This window comes from Mus caroli, unplaced genomic scaffold, assembly GCF_978045245.1.
Source record: "Mus caroli unplaced genomic scaffold, Mus_caroli_1 scaffold_1, whole genome shotgun sequence".
Classification (NCBI taxonomy): Eukaryota; Metazoa; Chordata; class Mammalia; order Rodentia; family Muridae; genus Mus; species Mus caroli.
The window spans coordinates 190,939,960-190,961,181 of record NW_028227256.1 but is presented as its reverse complement, the minus strand read 5'-3'; the positions used below and the strand labels follow the sequence as shown (position 1 = coordinate 190,961,181).

The window sequence follows — 21,222 nt, the reverse complement described above, 5'->3', positions numbered from 1 at the left end:
TACTATGTGTTGCAGGGGCTGGCCCGGAACGGGACTTCTCAGTCCCGTTTATGGTTTATGGTTTATGCCGCGTTGGGGATTGAGCTCTAGACTTCACGCGTGCCAAACACTACTAACTGTATGTCTGCAGCCTGAGTATTCACTCTCAGTGTGCCGAGGTACTGCATTGTACCTTCTTCATGGAGCTCAAAGCCCGAGAGTCCAGTTTGCTGATCATCTTATTTTAAAAGATTGATTTTTATTTCCATTTATAAGTTTGTGCAGGTGCCCAGGAAGCCAGAAAAGGGAGTATAGGGTCACCTGGAGCTAAATAAGTTAAAGATATTGTGAGCTGCCTAACACAGGCTTTGGGAACGGAATTCAAATCTTTGGGAGAAAAAGCAGGTCTCATCTCTACAGCCACACTGTTGTGGTGGGGATTTGTTTGTTTGTTGAGACGATGTCCTGCTATGTATTCCTCAAACATGACAATCCTCCTGCCTCAGCCTCCGAAGTTCTGAGGTTATAGTCTACCCTAATTGAATGATACCTCAAGGAGGTATCTATACCTCAAGGAGGCTGGGCAGAACTAAGGAGGGGAACACCATCTAGGAAGCCAAGGGTGAGTTAACATCCTTACTGGCCGCTTCAAGGCCACCCATGCTCCTGAGCATAACCTCTGACCCACTGCTTTGTAAGTAAACCTAATGGACTCCTTGGTTTCTCAGATTGAACTTCGGTGGAACTGTACCCTCATCTGCCATTAGGACCTTAGAAAGTGCCTTGTTCCTTTCCCCAAAGAAGTCTTACAGCAGATAGGAAGGACAAATGTTGACATAAGGAATTTGCCTATATCTTCTGTGAAGGAAATCTTAAGAAAACTCTAGCCTGGACAAATGGCCCCAAGTTATGGGCAGCAGAATGGAGACCCAGACTGGAGGTTTTACGGTGGTGCCATGCTGGTCCCTTCATACCAAAAAGGACCAGCAGTGTGTTAAAGACAGACAGACAGTATGTAAGGAGGATCAGTTTGTAGGGCCTGCCAGTTATAACTTAGGTTCTCAGCTCAGGGGGAGTCAGTACTAAAAATTGATACAACCAGTACTCTAGCTTTATATTTTTTCTTCCCAAATTTATTTTACATTCTCATGATAGTTAGCAATAAATCTCCAAATTGAAAGACATAGGTCATTTATTACAGCACAAATACCTTAGACCACACTGTATCAGACACTGCTAAAGACCTGGCAATAAATCTAGGACAAACAGTTTTGACTTTCCAAGTTGGCAGTCAGTCAAGCAGAACATAGATTTGGAGCAATTTACAAACAACACAGTTACTCTTAAAGTTTAAGACGCTACATGAACATACAACTGAGGACTGTGGAGAGGAGATGAGAGTCAACATCTGCCTTCAGGGTTTATCTGTAGTGGTTCTTTTAACATTGGAGTTAATCTGGAGTGCACAGTAAGGAAAAGGAGGAACTGGGGGAAATCCTCCTCCCTTCTGAGTCTTCAAATGAAGGCAGGAAGAAGACAGCTGGAGAGTGAACGGGAGCCTTGGGAAACTTAGAGCTCCTGGGGACTTGGTATCTACTAAAACCAGAGAAAGCTTACTGAAGATGACGAGAGAAGATCCTGCATGTAGTGTGTGCTCCCAGCATTCCCAAAAAGATGCAAGAAAAGAAACTGGACTTCCTAGATAGGACCACACAAAATCGTACATTGTCCCAACATATTTGTCCATTTTTCATTACAGTCACACACTAATAACTCAATCCATAGCCCTCAGAATGTATTTTTCAACATTCTTTACCAGATCCTGTTGTTTGGCCATTCCTCATAGCCTGCTGACTTGTCACAGAAGGGAAAGGAAATGTCCCCTATTCCACAGCTGCCCTCCCACTTTCTCTATAATGGGTTACTTTTAACTCTGAGCTTCCAGATGGAGCATTCACACATCAAGACTCCCTCACTTCATCTCACCAAATGATGCTACTCATTCCTCCAAAAAAGAATAAAGTCCCTAGCCTTGCATGATTCCTGGTCTAAAAAAGCCTAACTTTTAAACTTTTACCTAAACTTCTCTTTAAACATTTTAAATTAGCATACAAAGAGTTTTACTCTGACATGTTCATACTATGGCCATGTGTATAAAATTATACTTTGCTCTTATTCACAGAGACACCTGCCTTTCCTAACTCACCCAGATTTCTCTTGGTCCTCCTTTTAATAATCTCTAAGAGAACTTTAAACCAAATCTTAAGCATCCTAAGTAAGTCTCACTGCCACTAAGATTAGGTTGAGCTGTTAGACTTTAAATACATCCCAACTTTCAGTGGCTAGAAAAGCAAAAGGTGCTACCTTTAGTGTAAGGGCAGCAGACTGTACAGAGAGGCATATCCCTGTGACATGAAACAGACACCAGTATTCAAGAGGATTGAGGCTATAACCAGAGAGACCCATCTTGCTTTTCATTTAAGTCCTGGAATTCAAATTATGAGAAGGGACTGGAGCAGACACTCTATGAGACATAACTGCACTGTTCTTCACTGTCTCCATGGCTCACAGCAAGTGATATAAGCAGGTTTGAGCCTTCCCCAGAAGAGCACTATCCAGACCTTTAACATATGAAACACCTCATTTTTCATAAATGGAAAAATCTGAATGTCAGACTCTTGGAAGTCTCTGAAAATAACGGTCAATTTTGTCAGAGCATTTCACAGAAGTCTGACTCCCTCCAGATGGTCTTTGAGAAGAAAATAAGGAAGAGGACAGTGTCTGCCATGAGGCACATGGAATCATAGTTGCTCATCAACTTCACATATAAGATGGTGTGAGTGGTGACAGGGTATGTGGCTGATGACGATTCTCCCATGGAGTCCCTCCACTGACGACCATTCTTTCTCTCGTGGAATCCTTTGGCTTTCCATGTCACCATCTTCCCCTTTAATACTCACTTTATGAGCTTTTACTCCACACACAGGTTGGGTGACTTTCAGACCTTGGCACCATCTCTATTTAGATATCAAGACTGGTTGCTAGGCAACCAATCAGCTCCTCTCTTACTTCCTCCAGCAGGGAGCCAGCTGACTGTACTAGCAGAACAGGTCAAACAGAGCTCAATTCAGATCAGATCAGTGTTCAAGAAACTTGGATGAAAGCAAGAAGGAGAAACCATGTGGTCTAAAAACAATGCAGAAGGGTCCTGTTCAGGCAGTTTTGTCTTAAACAAGTAGAGGAAAATAATCGAGTCAGAGTTTTAAGGCCGAATGCAATTTTGGGCATCATTCCAAACCTTTTTTATTTACAAGTGATGCATCTGATGCCCTCCAGTTAAACAATCTGTCTAACATCAGATGGAAACACAGCTGCAGTTAGAGTTCTGGTGTCTAAACTTCGACATCAAATCTCTCCTACACCAACCATGGAAGATCTGAAACGAACCCCTCAGGGGATGATACCTTGATAAGTTAGAGGAACTTTTAAAACTAGGCATATTTGGAAAGTCTCAAGACTTCTAATGAGGTTATAGAAAGGAGATTTAAAAGTTGACTAAACCTGAACTTAAAAAAAAAATCCTTATGTACAATATAAAAATGAGAGAGAGGAGAGAAGAGGACACACACAGCAGTCTGGGTCACTGGGCAGGCAGAGCCTGTGGCAGCTGCATGCTGGGGGCAGGCTGCATGGGCTGCCAGCTCTCCTGGGTTTGAAGGATGCGGTACAGCTGCTTGAGCTGAGCAACGATGTTATCTTTGATGTCTGGAGTGGAGATCTGCAGGCGAACGCTGCCACTGTCAAAGGACCGGGTAAAATCACCAGAAAACATCTCATAGATCATGCGAGCCACCACTGGAATGACCTGTTCAAGCAAGAGCACACAAGTTTCCACTGAAGAACAGGCATTTTTAAGTAGCAGGAGAGGCCCCGACATTGATGAAGAAGCTCTGAGGCCCTGAGAAGCACTCGCCCCCCCCCCCCATCATCTAGATACTAGTGAACAGCTATATCTCACTAGTCAAGGTTTACCTTAGATGTTGGTTAATTCAAAGAAAGGAACCTGGATGTAGCATCATTCCACATGCCTAACTAGGTGGTGGCTTACTTAGCAAAACTGTGAATCAAGAGGCATCCACTGCCTATCTTGGTGTATAAGTCCATGCACAACCCCAAGTAGACTTGCAACCATCCCCAGAACACAGTTACATCTTACAAACATGGCCAAAATGTTTTATAAGAAGAGATAGAAAATGTTACTTCTTATAAGGTCTTAGCAAGACCCTAACATCAGCAGGAGAATGAAAGGTGAAGTGTCCATTAAATTGAACATCCATGTTAAGAACGTGGTACTGTACAACACAGTCCTACTGTGCAAAACTTAAGTCTGCTGCCTCACCGAGGGCATTAAAATACACATAGGTCAGTGGATGCTCAACCAGGACTCATCCCAGACCAATGAGTAAAGCACCAGCAGAAAGAAGAGTTGCTGTGATGGACTTATCTCCTCACCTGGACCAAGATGAGCTTCCTCTCCAGGGGCTTTCCATCTGGCCACTCTTCCCCAAAGCATAAGTAGATCTCAAAAGGTGGCTGCTTCTCTATCTGTCCTTTCTGGTGGGCAATGAGCTCTGCAGAAGATGGAAAAGCACTCCTGGATTATTCTCTGTCTGTGCCAATCAGTGTTGCCTTCCATGCAGCCCAATACAATACCCGTAATCCATGTGTGGCTATTAATTTTAAATTAATTAAAATTAAATTACTCCTTGGTCATACCAGTCACATATACATGTTCACCAGACACAGGTGACCAGTGTTTACCAAACTGAACATCACAAAATAAAACTTGTCAGAGGGTTCTACTGGAAACGAGGGATATAGACTTGGGATTCAAAACACACCATAGATTTATATCTCAATGATTTTTCTAAACCTGCCTCCTTAAATTAAGTACTCAAATATTTCCTGAAAGAAGAGTTTGAGTTTTGCTATGATGAACAAGGTCACCTTCCTAACATTTGGAGAGAGAAGTGCTGGCAAGACTGTTTTCTCTGTGCCCGAAGGAGCCATAACCAACCTCAGAACACCTTTCATGCAGATAGATAGTCCTGGAGCTCAACTCCCTTTGTGACCGTCTGAGTCCTGGTCCTAGCTCAAAACCAAGGCTCTCTTTTCCCTTGACCTTTTGTTACACCAGGAAAGCTTAGGTGGGGTGGGAGAAGAAGGAAGAAGAGGAAAGGGAGGAAGAGGAGCAGGAACAGGAGGAGGAGAAAGGAGAAAAACCTTTAGGGGACATCTCCAAGTATCAATCTTCTACAAACAGACTCACCACTCAGGAAGGTTTCCAGACAAAACAACTTGACCTTCTTCTGCCTCTCAATCAGGTTAGGAGCAGCAAGCGAGGGAGCACATGGCCCTGACCAGTACACTTTGCACTGGCACAGCCTGATGGCATAAATGGCATGTCCGCTGACCTCCAGGATCAGTCCCCTGTCCATGACATCCAACAGCTTGCTGGTGAACAGCTTCTGCTTCTCGTTGGTGATATGCTCTGGACCTGGGAACTTGACCTGCTCCAGGCTGACAGGACCAAAGAGCTCCTCCTGGTCGGGCATGGGGCCCAGGTCCCCATAGAAGAGCCGGCAGCCCTGGGGGTTGCTCACCGTCATGGTTTGCCCATACTCCTTCCCACGATACTGAAATTTGATGTCCAAGTCAGTCACTACAAGATGAGAGATGAGAGTGAGTCCTGCTGCTCTGCTTTGTCCATCCCTAAGACTCATGTGAGTCCACCAAGATCAAGCCATCATCTTTCAACCAGCTTTCAGGAAGGTCATTGCCTTAGTTATCCTTCCTGCAATAAAGGGAGGTGTCAACATATCCAGGAGTAATCACACAGAAGGACACCTTGCAGCAGAGCTTAAGGCCCAGATGTACTCTCTGCTCAGTTGCCACACCCTTAGGGCTAGAATCTAACTCCACATACTAATGGTCCTGGTATCCCAGGTCACACCATAGTAAAAATAAATTGGCAATTATGAGGGGGATGGCAAGACTGTCTCCCTCCAATATGGGTAACTGCTTGCCACATGTGTGCACCGAAAACATGTGTGATGAATGTGACCAAGGATCTATTTGGTGTCAATTAATTTAAATTGATAATCACATGTGGCTAGTGGCTACTTTATTGTGCATCATGGAAGGTGTTTACTGAACGAAGAGAGAGTGGCCACATCTTTAGAGAATAGGCAACAGTGTCTGGTTTGCACTTCACTTTTTTTTTTTTCTTTTTCTGAGACAGGATCTCACATAACCCAAACTAAACTTAAACTCCCTATCTAGCAAAGAATGGCCTTGAACTCCTAATCCTCCTACCTCCGTTCCTGAATGCTGGGATTATAGGTGTATTAAACCTTACCCAGTTTTATTTAGTGCTAGGAATCAAAACCAGGGTTTCCTGTATCATAGGCAAGCATACTACAGACTGGGCTACACCCTTAGCCCTGCATCTCACTTTTTAAAGTAACTGGAGGAACAAGAAAAAATACCAAGCCATCCTTCTGAAATCCTACATGCTAATACACACCCTGAACCTGTTTTACACATGCTATAAAAGGAGGCTCACTGAGAAGTACATTTTCACTCAGCACGTCTCCCCTGACCCCAACAGGCCTTATCAAAGCTACTCAGCTTCTTGGACAAGATTTTAGGGTCATGTCTCATCATGTAGAGTGTGAAAAGGTGACAGGGAAAAGAGTTAATTCTTCATCAAGATAAATGAGTACCTAATTCAGAGTCCCTAAAGTCCCTCAAAATTAAGAGCCTTGGGTGACTAAATCCATACTGTGGCCTAGCACTTCCCTGTCTTAGAGCAGACCTTGTCACAAATCCCCAAGAACAGCAATAATTAACTTGTACCTCTTACCAGTCAGGACAACTGAACAGACAAGAAGGGATGGGCAAACATTTCTGTACTTCCCTGGTAACTCATCTCACAGTTCGTAAGCAGATACAGAGAGCACATGGGCGGGGCAGGTAGCTATTCTAGACATTTCAAAAAAATAAGGTAGACAAGGTCTGGGGGTGTGACTCAGTGATGTTTTCCTAGCACGCAAAAGGCTCTGGTTTGATTCTCTGCACTTCAGGAAAAGAACAGAGAAGGAAGTAGGAGATAAGGGAGGAAAGGCCATGCAATAAGAGATGAAGCCCCAGCAATACAAAGCAGGCTCGCTTACTGGGGAGAGAGCTGATCCATAGCTCTGGAGAACTGTAGAAGGGTTGAATGGGTGCCTGGGGTACTTCCATCTCCAGAGGTTCTGTTTTGGGCCACACTGATTCGGGGCTGCAGTTTCCCACACTGCAGTTGCCCACGCTGGCTGGCGCCATGGGAGAACCTAGAACAGAAGAAAGTGGGTAAGCAAACAGGGCACAATATGGTCTGGCCTGAGGCTTAGAGAACAAGCAAGGTAGCTATAGAGGAGTCACCGAACCATAACCTGGTATGAACTCCCAGCCTAGCACAGATCTCATGACTCAGTGGCTACACAGCTCCTGATTTCCAGTCGTTCTATTTCTCCCATAAGCTCATTGCTTTAAACCCCTTTATTTGCTAAAGATCAGATGGAAACAATGTAACTTTCTCTGATTCAGACAGCTTGACTGAAAAGTTGCCGGGGCCGGAGAGATGGCTCACAGTGGTTAAGAGCACTGACTCCTTTTCCAGAGGTCCTGAGTTCAAATCCCAGCAAACACGTGGTGGCTCACAACCATCTGAAGTAGATTCTGATGCCCTCTTCAGGTGTGTCTGAAGACATGGAGAGTGTGCTCACATACATAAAACAAATAAAAGCTTTAAACAACAAAAAGGAAAAAAAAAATAATCAGTACATGGTGACTCAATACCCTTTATAAGGGGAGCACTGAAGTGTGTGCATGGTGGACTCAATGTATACCTAGTGACTCCATGTATTCATAAGGGGAACACTACATAGTGTGTACAGGGTGACCGTACACAGCGATTCAATGTCTTCATAAGGGAAGTACCACTGACTCAGCCAACAGGTTTCAAGTGAGTGTCAGTGTACAGATGTTCTAGTACAACAAATGCATTGTACAATCATAAAGTCTTAAAGGGGGACTGGAGAGATAGCTCAGCGGGTTAAGAACTTGCTGCAAAGCCCGACAACCTGAGTTTAGTCCCCAGATCTACACAACAGAAAAAAAGTGACTCCTACACATTGTCTTCTAACTCCACATGTGTGTGTCCCCACAAACAATAAATAAAAATGCAACAAGATATTAACCTGTCTGAAAGGGGGGCTAGAAAGGCAACTCAGTAATTAGAAAGAACGCCTACTGCTCTTTCAGGGCATGTGTTCAATTCCCAGCACTACATGGCAGCTCACAACTGTCTGTAAGTCCAGTTCCAGAAGATCCTACTCCCTCTTCTGGCCTCCACAAGCACCAGGTGCACAGGTGGTACACAGGCATGCAGTTAAAACAGTGACATATATAAAACTGAAGGTAAAAACTTAAAAGAATGCCCAGAACGCTTGCTAAATTTGTCTATATTGGTGAATGAAGTAGAAGGCTCCGTGACAGGATGCAAGGAAAGCCTTTCAGCTGATTTATCATCTTATTCTGTCATAAATTTTAAGCCACATCTATTCATTCAACCAGATCTAATTACAGCTTTTCAAGAGAGAATAAAAACCCTAGTCCTTGGCAGGCTTGATGGCACATGCCTATAATCCCAACACCTGGGAGGTTACGACAGAAGGAGCACTTGTTCCAAACCAATCTGAACCACATATTCAAAACAAAAGAAGAAGGAAAGGAAATCCCAACTCTACTTCCTGCCACCATCCATGCTGGCTTACACATGGCCCCTCCACCAGCGGTGCTAGCTTACTCCTGCCACCATCAGTGCTGGCTTACCCATGGCCCCTCCTAGGCCTCATCCCTTAGGCTGCTGTGCCTCCGTAACGCCTTCCTCTGCTGCCCACCACCCCCCAGCACTGAAATCACGGAAGCCAATGTTCTTTGACCCTTTGCGTTAAATATGAAACCATCCTACAATTCTGTTGGTAATGTATATTCTATAACTCTCTATTAGACTCAAGGTGGCCTCAAACATAAAGAAACACAGCAGTAGTTTCAAATAAGAAGCCAGGATACTGGAAATAAGTTACAGCTTTTCAAGGAGTGAAACAGAATGAGTGAGCCAAGAATCTGGGGAAGGGCCTATGTTTCCAACTCTTTTAATTGGTTTGTTTTAATTTTTTTTGCTCTGTTTTGTTTTGTTTTGAGATAGGCTCTCACTAGACCAGGATGGCTTCAAGTTGTCATGATCCTGTCCTTGCCATCCAAATACACTGGTTATCACCTCAGAGAGATGTCCAATTTAAAATTTCACCGAGAGAGCAGCAATGTAGTAATACTGTCTAGATTAGAAAATCTCTGCAATAGGTGTCTTTTTTTTCTTTTTAGATATTTATTTTCATTACTTTTTAATTGTGTGTATGTGTGTGGGCCCAAAGAAGCAGGGGACAGAAAATGCCCTGGACCCAGATGACTGTGAGTCACCCGAAATAGATTCTGCCAATCTCTCAAGCTCCCATGAAAGTTTTTCTTATCCATCACTTGTTTTCAAGGGTCCAAAAGACACCTAAGAGCCTTTAACTCCAGCACTGGGAGGCAGAGGCAGGTGGATCTCTAAGTTCCACACCAGTTTGATCTACATGGCAAGTTTAGGCCAGGCAGGAAGCTATATAGTACTCTGACTCAGAAAAGAAAACAAACAAACAAACAAAGTGACAAGAAGGAGAGGAGGCAGGAAGTGAAGAAGGGCTTGAGCAAACATTGCCATAGGTGAAGTGCTAGAACCAGTGATGCCCAAACCCTGAGGCAGCATCGTGGTTGACTGAATTCTCTAGGAGGCAAACATCATCTCATCTGATCCACAGCATGCAGTATAGGGTGTGCTGGTGGTCAGTCATGCTACTAGCATCTCCACGGGCAGATGTGGTCAGAATACTTCAGGAGGGCAGTCCAGAGCACAATGGACATCCTCGGGTGAGCATCTACAGACACAGACCCTGATGCCCACAGCAGGTCCCAACCTCTCCAGCTCCTCTCTGCTGGAGAGCTAAATTCAAAAGTCCATTCAAGAAGGTGTTGCTACAAAGCCGCTATGAGGCTACTAGGCAGGACTCGGGAAGGCCTAAGCCTGGGGATATTCCCCCTAACACGCTGGGCTTTCTTACTCCTTCTGTGAAGTCCCTCACACTCCACCATGTGGCTGACCACCACGCTTGCCATTGCTAAAATACCAGCTGGACTCAAACAACAGGGCTTTCTCTCTTCCTCTTCTCCATCTTCTTCCTCCTGGCAGTTGTCAAGATTTACAGCTTGCCTGTCCAGGGAGTTTTCTTTTAAATGCTAATAAAATTGTCAAAAAGCCTTCAAAATCAAAACTGATAAAAGATTCTTATAGATAAACCCACCAGGGCCAGGTACCATCAGCTAGAATCAAGTTGTTCATGGCACAGCTTCAGCAGAGCGAATTCTATTAAGGACATAACTCAGAATTCATACCAGGAAAACTGTTGGGAGTTTAGCTACAATTCATAAATGGGATATATCACTTCTCTGAAGTAAATCCCCAAATTTATCATTCACCAGGAATGAATTATGCTTCTTCTGTTTCTTTGAATTGGTTGTTCCCTAGAACCCTAGAGCACACCCTACTGCTTTGAGGCATCAGGAGTCTTCTGCCTGTGACTTCTGCTTACTAACACACCAACAGTCTGGCTGAGGACCCCACCACCCCCTCTACCCCCTCAGAGCAATGGTGGCTGATGGATCAGTAGTTCCAAAGCCAAAGTCAGTTACATCGTCACCCCACTCACCGTTGATGTTCAGGAAGGGGAAGGTGTCCTGGATGGGGACGTGGTGCTGGGACTGCTCAAGTTCATCCTCCTCCTCATCTTCATCCACATCATTATCTTTCTCATCCCAAGGAGCAGACCCTGTGGATCCTATCCGGGGCACAGAAGCCCACAGAAGAGCAGTTTGTTTCACTGACATCTCAACAGCTGACCCACCACCCAGGCTAGGGAAACCTCTGTATGTACCCACAAGCTTTAGCTAGTTCTAAATCCTTCTATAGAGTCTGTACTCAAGGTCTCTTATCTTGCCTTAGCAATCCCTATGCATCACTATAACTAAACAATAGCTTTCCACACATGAGCATCTCTTTTAAGGGCTCCAGAATGCTCAGTTTTGAGAGCCACATATGAGGGAGGCACAAATCCTCCATTATGGCAAGGTCTGACTGGATGATAAGACTAAATGTCTGGCTCTTTGTAGTTATTACCCATTGAGGATTGAGTGGCAGGTTCTCAGCAGAAATACTCCACCGACTAAACTTACTTGACCCAACGTTCATAGAGAACACAATAGCTTGCATGGGTCATGTCCACTGGTTCTACGAGTAACCATTGAAAAGACAGAATGATGAGAGTTCACATCTTGAAATTAAAGAAACAGAGGCTCGAGGTGCCCAATAACTCAATTCAAGTCCAACAGTAGTAGAGCGATAAGAGCCAGGTTTGGAATGCAAACCCTCAGTTGTTACTCCTCCATCCCAAGAGAGGCTGTCTCCTACCAGAAGAACGGTACCCTCATCTACCTTTTGCTTAAAGCACTAATTTTATAACTCCTTATACCATCTGCTCTCTGAGCTCTTCCTAGGCAAAGGCCTGATGTCAACCTGTCTTCTTAAGAGACCAACCCTGGGTCTGTCCAATCCTCAGGCCTTACCTGGGTTAATGACAGAGCCCTGGGGCTGGGGGATGTCACACACTTGATAGATCTTCACAGGATTCATGGGCACTTCCTTGGTGCCATCGTACATCAAGTTGAACTCCCTGCTTTTGTTGAGAGCACAGCGGAGCTGAGCCTTCCATTTAGCTGGGTCAGGATCGTCTACCCCTTCCTGGTACTTTCCGGTCTCCACAGCCCAAGCCTGAGGAATGAGACAGTGTGAATGCTGACCACTATGGAGAACTACCACCAAGCATGCACACACATGCACACACACTTGTACACACACCTCTGAGTGTTCCACCATCCCAACACCAATTTAGAGATTTCGGTGGATAATACTGACCTCGGGGCCAACAAAGACAAGTCAAAGAGAAATCAAACTGTGTGCAAACAAAGCTTTGAATGGAGCCTTGGTTCAGGCTTTAGCACCAGCACCTGCCCAGACAATCCTGAAGCTGAAGTCTGGGGTGATGCTGTACAGCAGGCTTTATGAAACCTTTTTCTCCTCTTCTCCATTCTCTTCCACCCTTGCTCTTCTTCCTTTTTCCCTCTTCCATCTGTTTTTCGAGGTTTTGTTTAAGATTTGATTTTTAAGCATGTCTATTTGGGGGTTAGGTATGTTAATGTGCATGCGTGTGCCCTCTGATGCCGGAACAGATCGCTGGATCCCCCAGAGCTGGAATTCCAGGTGGTGGTGAGCTGCACATCATAAGTGCTAGGAACTGACTCTGATATGCTGCAGCACGGTATGGGCCCCTAACCATGAGCCATCTCTCCTGCTCCGGTCTCATTATGTAACCCTCACACTGGACTCAGCGCCAGATTCTCCTTCTATAACCTCCCCAATGATGAAAATGAAGTGTGCTCCATTCTGCCAGGCTTTCTTTTAAAACAAGAATAGCTTACACGACAATAAGTATGACAAAAGGAAGTGAGACGATATAAAGACTTTCAGGAGACGGATGCGGTACTGTCTACCTGTAATTCCAGCACTGAGGAGGCTGAAACAGGAGTCTGAAATTAACCTGGGCTACATAGTAAGAGAGTCCAGGGTCAACCTGGACGATATAGTTTCAATAAAACAAAACAAAAATCCTCCAGGAAGCATGCTCTGACGTCTAGCTTGTCTTAACTCCTTCCTGAGGGCAGCAAGCTTTAACAAATTCACACTCTTCTCTTCCCAGTTCTTCAAACGCCCCCTTCTTTGTAAACCTCCAGCAGTGGCCTGGAGGAGTGGCCCGGGGGCGTGGAAGAGGGCGTGGCCTAAACTACCTCGGAAGGTTCCTCTGTTTTCCTAAGTAGGAAGTCAAAGTACCACTGCAGATAAGAGGAACAAGATCATCTGCCCAGCGAGAAGTGAGGAACAGACCCGGCCCCTCAGGAGCGTCCCTGGGGGAGGGGCAGGCCAAGCCCTGCTTCCATGCCCTCTGATCACTCAACTTTCTTTCTGTTCTCAGATGCAGAGGAAGGAGAGCTCATCTCCCAGAGGTCTGTTCCTCAAACAAGAACACACTAAACCGTTTAAATGTTTAACTTCATCCCATTTTAGTTAGTGTGTATAAATGGGACTTGGATCTCTCCTTCTATACCACTTGAGTCCTGGGAATCGAACTCAGGTCCTGAGGCGCAGGGACACCTGCTGCGCCATCTCTACAGCCCCACCGGAACCTTTACAAGCTGTCAGGACAAATTACTTATCCAAACTTTTGCCACATAGAACGTTTTTTTTCTTTTTGATTTTCCTGAGACAGGCTCTCACTATGTACCTCAGCCTGGCCTCAAAAATTCACAGCAATCTTCCTGCCTTAGCTTTCAGAGTATATGTCTAAAACTTTAGACATATACCACCATGCCCAGACACAGGCTTTTTCCTTAAGCTGAAGTGGAACTTTTGCGCCCTCCTTTGAGATCTCTGGTCCCCCTTAGTCCCACCCTGCAGAGCGACAGAGTTCAGTGTTAACCAGGTCTTCTTCCAGCTCACATTCACTTCCTCCAGCCACCTTCTCTGATTTGGTTTCCTCTGTGTGTTTTGCAGTCTAGGATGAAGAATACCCACCAAGTTGGGCTGCTTTGTGTAGGCTTAGCAGGAACCAGGGTGGCTAAGACTGGCTCCATCCTTAGATAGGCTCAATTTCACTACTCCTAGTACCTGAGATACAAACCTGCCATTACCTGGTGTACATGCCTTCTGCCTCCCCTATCTCCCAGTGGTTTATCTGACCTTTCTGTATTCACACTGGCTCTGACTCTATCCAGCTGTCTCCAGAGGCAGATTCTGGAAGAAGTCTGTACTCTGTGATTCCCTTAAATCCTGCTCTTTTAACAGCATAGCTGGACTAACTGAGCCCAAGGCTAGCGCCAGCTTCCTGCTCACACCCAGCCATCTCATCAGTCAGTTCAGCTGATACAAAGAGGGCTACAATGTTTACAAGCATGCTTCAGCATCAGGAAGGCAGGGCCCTGAGGTACCACATGGGCCAAAGCTGTAACATATAAACAAACTGTACTTGTCAAACCTCTCTCAGAGCCTGGTCACCTTGAAAGCCCTATTTCTCTTCCTAAAATGGCTCTTATTTCTAAATCTTTATTAAGTACTGTACAAATATCTCCCCACACTTCACTCTATTTTCATGGCAATTCTAAAAAGCAGACAGACTGGCTTTACCCCAACTACAGTTTAAGGAAAAAACAAAGGCCAGAGAGGTTGCCTGCTTTCTCAAGACCAACTCCAGAGTTGGTGGTTATAGAAATTGAGGTTGAACAGTTCAGTTCCCACTCAGAATCATAAGGGGACAAACAGGACCAGAGGCCCAGGACCAAACCCCAGAACTACCATTGATTGATAGGGGAAGTTACTCAGCCCCACTGATTGCTTCTAAATGTACAGCACAGGGTAGGAGGAAGATTCTCCCTGCATGGTCATCATGAGATTCAAGTGACACTGGGAACACACAAGTCCATGCTGGTGCCTTCCTCATCTCTGTATCTCACCAAAACTTCACCAGAGTATAGGACCTGTGACAGTATCCTGCCTTCTGCCACTCAAATGCTCCTTAGCAATCTGTAAACAGACATACCATTGCAAAGCTTTCCTCACACCCTCATGGAAGAGGCCTACAGGACCAGCCTCTTCCTGTGACCAATCAGATACTGCAACAGCAAACTCAGACCCAGAACAAGGCTGCAAGGGATACAACCAGGCCTAAGCAAGCTTCTCCATTTCTCAACGTCAGCTCCACCAGTGATTGGCACTGGTCTACAGATATTTCCCTTAACACTTTTATAACATCTATCCATAATAGTAATACATTATTAATATTCATAGATTTAGTGTTTCATTTACACACTTTCAAAGTCCTCTCAGGCCAGTTTTCTCTCTGCCTCTCCCTCTACACCAGAAATGGGTAGGAAATAGCCCGGTCGGCATGGCTTTCCTCAGAGCCCTGGACTCTCCAACTCTCCCTGATCCTACAGTCAGTCACGACTGGACCCGCAGCTCAGCCTTCCAGCGTATAGGCAAAGTAAGAAACGACAAGCATCTTGGGCTGTGGGGACTAACTACTCCCGAGATGGAAGGGAGAAGTTGGTCTAAAGTGGAAAGGCAGCTCCTGAAATTGTAACCACAATGCAACCTTTCTATAACCACTGCCTACTTAGTTTTGTCCGAAGTCAAGCTTCGGTTTCACTTAAATTTAGTAAAGTGCGTTGTGACTGAATCTTGTCTCCAGCAGACTACAATGAGGATCAGAGAAGAATTACTTGTTAATTATGAAAACATAATTAAGGCTTGGGATGTAGCTCAGTGGTAATGTGTTTGCTTTGCATGCACAAAGCCTTGGACTTGATTTATCTTTAGAAATGAAAAAGAAAAGGTGAAAAAAAAATCAGAAGAGTGGGGAAGATAAAGGGGAGAGGAGAAGAAAGGGGAAAGTCAGAAGAAAGACATTAAAAGAATAAAACTGTGAGTGAGGCTGGAGAGATGTCTCAGTAGTTAAAAATGTTCACTGCTCTTGAAGAAAAGCCGAGTAACTTGGTTCCCAGCACACACGTCAGGTGTGCCGGCAGTTCACAATCAACTATAACCCCAGCTCCCAGGAATAGTCTTCTAAATACCAAGGGCACACACACACACACACACACACACACACACCCTCACCCCAGATCCACTTGGATATAAACTGAGTATCTTGCAACCAATGGAAATGTAAAGACCTCAGCCTCATAGACACAGCTAGAGAAGAGGAATCACAATTTGGGCATCTTATCATATAGGTTCCACTACACCAGAATGCCAGAAGAGAGAAAGCAAACAAACCCAGAATGGTCTCAGAGGACTGGAACAAAATCCAACTCAGATGGCAGAGGACGTTCTTTACCTTAAAAATGGTGTTTTCTTCCTCTTGTTGGGGGCTGTGCCGCGTGGCATGTTTCCAGGGGATCTGGAAGCGTTTGGAATCTCTGTGTAGCCAGATGAGACCAGGGTAGAGGCCACTGTCCACCTGGGCCACCAGCCAGGGCTTCAGCCGGACTCTTCGAGGGTGGAGGGCCATGATCTAGGAGTAGGGAGAACACAAGAGTTGGAGCTAGCCACTGGGAACTTTCCCAGCCACTCTTCCCAGGTACTGAGGCTACAGTTTCACTAGATTACAGCAAAGAAATTAAATATGGCAGTAAACTGTGCCAGTGAGAGGAGAAGGAAAGAAGTAAAAGGGTTCTTTTGATTCTTATTGCGAAGCCCTTTATACTTCATGCTCCGGCCAAATCAGACTTATCATGCAAGCAGATCACATTTCTTCTATTTAAATCCTTAAGCAGAGAAATGAAGGGTGATGTCATCCTCGCTGGAGCCGAGCTTCCTCAGGGGCTCTGCAAGGCTAAGGCAACTAACTGCTCTTTTCAATCTCACCTCAGGAGAGGGAAGGAAAGTTTTGGAAACTTTGGGCCAGAAGCTAAACAAAGTATCTTTCCAAGAAAACAATGGCGAATGGTTACTTGAGAGAAGCAGGTGACCGGGCTGGCCCTGGTTCCAAAGTCCTCACTTGGGTGAGCAGGCAATCTTTCCACCAACCCAGACAGCCTTCCCTCTTTTGGCTTCTAGCAAAAAGAGTCCCGGCTGATCTCCAGTGCCTGAGGTACAGCTTGAGAACACTTCCCCATTATGAGCCTGGGAAAACTCTAAGAAGCCTCTAACAACCAAATTCTGTTGTCACAGCTAAGCCTGCACAGCTAAGCCGGCCCCCCTCACCTGGGTCTGTTTATCTCCCCACAGAGGCCGGAGGAAACCAACTGGTTCCAGGCGCCAGGCTGGGTAAAGTCTGCGATTGATTCTCCTCGAAACATGGACACTGCAGATAACATTCTACAGTGGCCAGCACTCACGGCCCAAAACAAAGGCCTGTGGATCCCATGCCAGAGGCAAAGTCACTCTCTAGAACACGGTCTGCCTGGGGTATTGTGTTAGATTCTTTTGGATGAGATCAGGTGTGTTCAGGTAGCACAGACACTACATACGGGGGTTTTAGTGTTCTTGTTTTGTTTTTACTTAAGATAGAAATGGACACCTGGAAAAAGTAAGTCATTCCACAAATATTTGTTCACCAGCAGCCGTGTGCCAAGCACTGTGTTAATTACAAACATTGTTCATGTTATCAGTCTATGTCCATTCCTTCTTGCGGAAACCACAATGAGACTAAAAGCCTCACGATGGCCTGAAAATGCTACATTCTTCACTCCAGAAAGCCCTTACCAGGGTCACAGTTCTGAAACAAAGCCAGTTGAGTCCTCTGAACTACCTTCAGAAAAGCTTAACCATGGGTGACCCCTAACATCCCTTCTTTCCCTGGGCAGGTTCCACCCAAACACAGGGAACTAAACCCAACTCAATTTCTGGCACTTTAAGAGCAAGGTAGGACCTGAGCCTTCTGACCCAATTACCAAGTCCAGCAACTGAAACCTTCCCCCTGGGAGCACAGCTTGCTGGGCAGGTGAGCTGAGCATAGAGCCTTCTAGAGCCCTTGCTCTTGGCCCTGGTTTGGGGTGCCTCACAGGGCCTCACATGGAGCCATTAAATCCAGGGAGCATGTGGTCACCAGATGAGAAGGGACTAGAAGGCAGGAGGACTGGAGATCAAGGTCAGACTGGGTTACCTGAGACCCTACCTCAAAAAGAAATATGGAAAAGGAATCTATACCCCAATGGCAAGTGTTGCCTTCTCTTCCGAGGTCCTACTCTTCCTAGAAGAAGATGGGGTAAGAACAAGGGAGAAGACAGCAGACCTATTAGCTTAGCTCTGGGCACCTATTAGCCTAGCACTGGGCTAAGAACAGCTCACTGCAGTCCTAAGAAGTCCTGACTCTGGGTTTGTCACGCATGAGAAATCCACCTCTTCTTGGACAATGCACCTGAGGGCATATTATAGTTGATTCATGGCCACCGAGAACAAAATGAAGACAGTCATGACAGTAGTCTGCACTGGCAAGGCAAGGGGAAGAGCCACCCCAGTCACTGGTGACTAAGATCCACACTCTGGATTCCCTATGTTCTCCCAAGATGGGGCCATACATGTGTGGCTCCGCAGTCTGCCCTCTTCTATCTTACTTCCTTCTCTGCAACCCCTCTCTGCCTTCTAAAAATCAGCCAGGAGTTCCCCCATCTGCCATCTGAGATTCTTAGAACAGTTATCAGGGAAGGGTAAAAACAGCCAAGATGTCAGAGAGGGAAAATGGTTTATTAAACCACAGCCATGGCACAGCAGTATCTCCACTCCATAACACACAGAGACACAAACCAGGGAAAATATTGCAAGGTACCATGATATATGTAGTGCTTTCCCAGAACTACTTTGTACACTTCTCCCCCCCCCCCCCTCTCTCTCTCTCTCTCTCTCTCTATATATATATATATATATATATATCACCCACATTTTGTTTCGATTTCCCAATTATTTAAAACTGCAGCAGCATTTTTCTATACCACAAGACAGTGACACTTCTCAGGATGAATAGCAGCGCCATCCTCCACATCAACACAGGCTGTATAGTGTAACCTGTGTTATCCCACCCTCAGGATCCAAGATGTGGTGTCAGCCCCATTTGACAGCTGAGTTAACTAAGGCACAGGGATAAGGTTAAGTGGCCTCTACCTTACCTCTGGGATGCACCAAACCCTGCCTTTGTGCCCTGAACTCTGAGCCTCCCCCATTCTACACATAAACCAACAAGAACCCCAGGAGGAGCCACCACATTGAGAGGAAGCGATTAAAGACACCTAAATCAGACCTCTCTAAACCTTCAGGCCACTGAAACTGCCCTGCCATCTCCAGCTGCCACCACATGAAAATGAAAGGTCTGTTTTCTCTGACAGATAGAAACCATCCAGTGATAAGACCACCACCCACCTCCCTCACTGTGAGCAGAGGACCGGGGCACTTTCAGGTTCCTGGGGCACGAACTGTCTTCTCATTGTCTGTTCCAGGAGCGGATCCTAGACCTCAAGCTAGAAGGCTCTGGTGGTTTGAGCCAGGTCTCAAAGGCAGCTGTTGGGACTGCCCTAGTTTCCCATTCTTCCTGAATGGAACTGAAATGCCAGCTCCAGCTTCATGGATTTTCACCTTGCCTCGGAGTAAATGCTGTTCTCCTGCTCACATCCTCACACACCTCCTCCCTGTGGGTTTGGAGTTGGTGGATGACAAGGCCAAGCTGTAGGCCACTGGTGCCGTCATGTGTGACACACAGATCTAACTAGCAACTTCACCAATCCCTGCCCAAGCACCTTCGCTCTCTCCCTTCCCTAGCTTCCATCTTGATACCCACCAAGAAAACAGGGAAGGCTGGTTACCACTTTATCGCCGAGCGAAGCACGGCAGCCCAGGCCTCCCTTCCAGGCAGGTATGGGAGGCTTTCTGCTCTCCGCACCGCCTCCAGCCCCTTCAGGCCAGGAGGGCCTCACCCAGCAGAGCTGCCACGCCTGGCGCCACCCTCCCCAGCACCTAGTTTGGCTACCTGGAACTCCACAGACATCTCCCAGGCCCAGTGTGAGCGGCCTTGACTGTGTTAAGACACACGGAAAAAGGAAAACAAATCCGCCCAAACCCTAGGTCATCCTCATCCTAAACAGCCACTAGAACCCAGGGCCTCGGGGGGGGGGGGGGGCTGGAAAGTCCCCTCTGGGACACAGGAGCCAGCCTCAGAGTAAGCTAGTTAAAACCGGAGGGGCTAGGGTGGAAGGGATGCCTTCCTTCCATCCAATGGTGGAGCAGGCGGAGCAGAAACAAGCTCTTTCTGCGGGAGGGGGATCAGAAGGGGCCCGGTGCCGTTCCAAAACTACTTGAGGAAGGGTGCCCAGCGCCCAGCACCCAGCCTGGTGCGGGACACGGAACCCAAGCCGGCTCCCCCGCCCACATCAACTCCAATGGGCCGGGCCCCACCCGTCAGGTGTCTGTCCTCCCTCAGGTGGCTTGCCAACGCAGGCGTCCCTACCTGGCCTCAGTCCGTGCTCAGGAGCAGGTGCACAAGAGTTCACACCGCCGCAGCACAGGAGCTCCCCCGACGGCTAGGTGCGGCTGGGAACCGCGGGCTCCTCTGCGGCCCGCACAGGCCCGCACCTGCCCACCTCGGTGCCCAGCGCTCAGAGCCTAGCCCGGGATGCCACAGCCCCTGCACGGTCTGGTCACGCCCTCCAGGTGTGGCCACATCCCCCGGAGTTCAGGATTGGTGCATTGCGAGAAATCTGATACTCTGCGTTCCTGGGCCGCCGGCCCCGCCTTGCCTCTTCGTCACCCTACGCCCCTGCCACCGAGTGAGGGAGCGGTCCCTGTGTGGGCCTCACCCTGCGGGTGTCCGATCGTCCTGGGGACTTTGGGCGGGGGGTGGGGGGGTGATAGGAAGTCACGTCGAAATAGAAGAGCGTCGCCCCTCCCGTAGTGACCCTGCACAAGTGAGGGTTCTGAGACTGGGCCCCAGAACTAGCGCGAGGACTTGCGTAGGTGGACTTGGCTTTGAGAAGCCACTCCAGGACTTGTCAATGCACCTTCCAGGACTGCCCGTGGACCCCGTGTTCTACCTTAAGTTCTCATCTATTCAAAGGCGACCGCAATTTTCACTTTTTCCATTCTCCATGAAGTGCTAGTTGAAAGCACAGACCCTGGAGCCAGTTGTGGCGTTCAAACCCCCACCGCACCCCGCCCCCGTCTTTATCGGACACTAGAGACCTAAGAAAGTTTTCTCAGCAACCTGAGCTTCCGTTTCTTTTCTGTAGAGTGGGATTTCTAAATCGGCCTGCCTGATAGATTATGTGGACATTCAATATGTGTCTAAAGTACATAGCACGTTCGGTTATTATTGAAGTGAGGGTAGAATATCCCACAATACCTTGCAGAATAAGAGTGTCTTTTCTGCCACCTGGAGTTCATGTCCT

At 46.7% G+C, this 21,222-nt stretch overlaps 1 protein-coding gene across 3 annotated transcripts; it reads right to left on the bottom strand.

Annotated features, from left to right (window-relative positions):
- Window positions 1-2,196: 2,196 nt before the first annotated feature.
- On the bottom strand, window positions 2,197-20,455 carry Irf6 (interferon regulatory factor 6). Of its 3 annotated transcripts, none has more exons than XM_021156685.2 (8): window positions 20,286-20,455; window positions 16,185-16,361; window positions 11,803-12,007; window positions 10,890-11,018; window positions 7,215-7,373; window positions 5,309-5,701; window positions 4,492-4,610; window positions 2,197-3,844 (listed from the first exon to the last, which is right to left on the bottom strand). In XM_021156685.2, the coding sequence occupies exons 2-8, from the start codon at window positions 16,356-16,358 to the stop codon at window positions 3,620-3,622; spliced, it is 1,404 nt and encodes a 467-aa protein (XP_021012344.1). In that variant the 5' UTR covers window positions 16,359-16,361; window positions 20,286-20,455; the 3' UTR covers window positions 2,197-3,619. The 3 variants fall into 3 exon arrangements, with proteins under 3 accessions (XP_021012344.1, XP_029335311.1, XP_021012351.1); XM_029479451.2 differs by lacking the exon at window positions 20,286-20,455 and adding an exon at window positions 19,620-19,639; XM_021156692.3 differs by lacking the exon at window positions 20,286-20,455 and adding an exon at window positions 16,715-16,799.
- Between the last annotated feature and the right edge of the window lie 767 nt (window positions 20,456-21,222).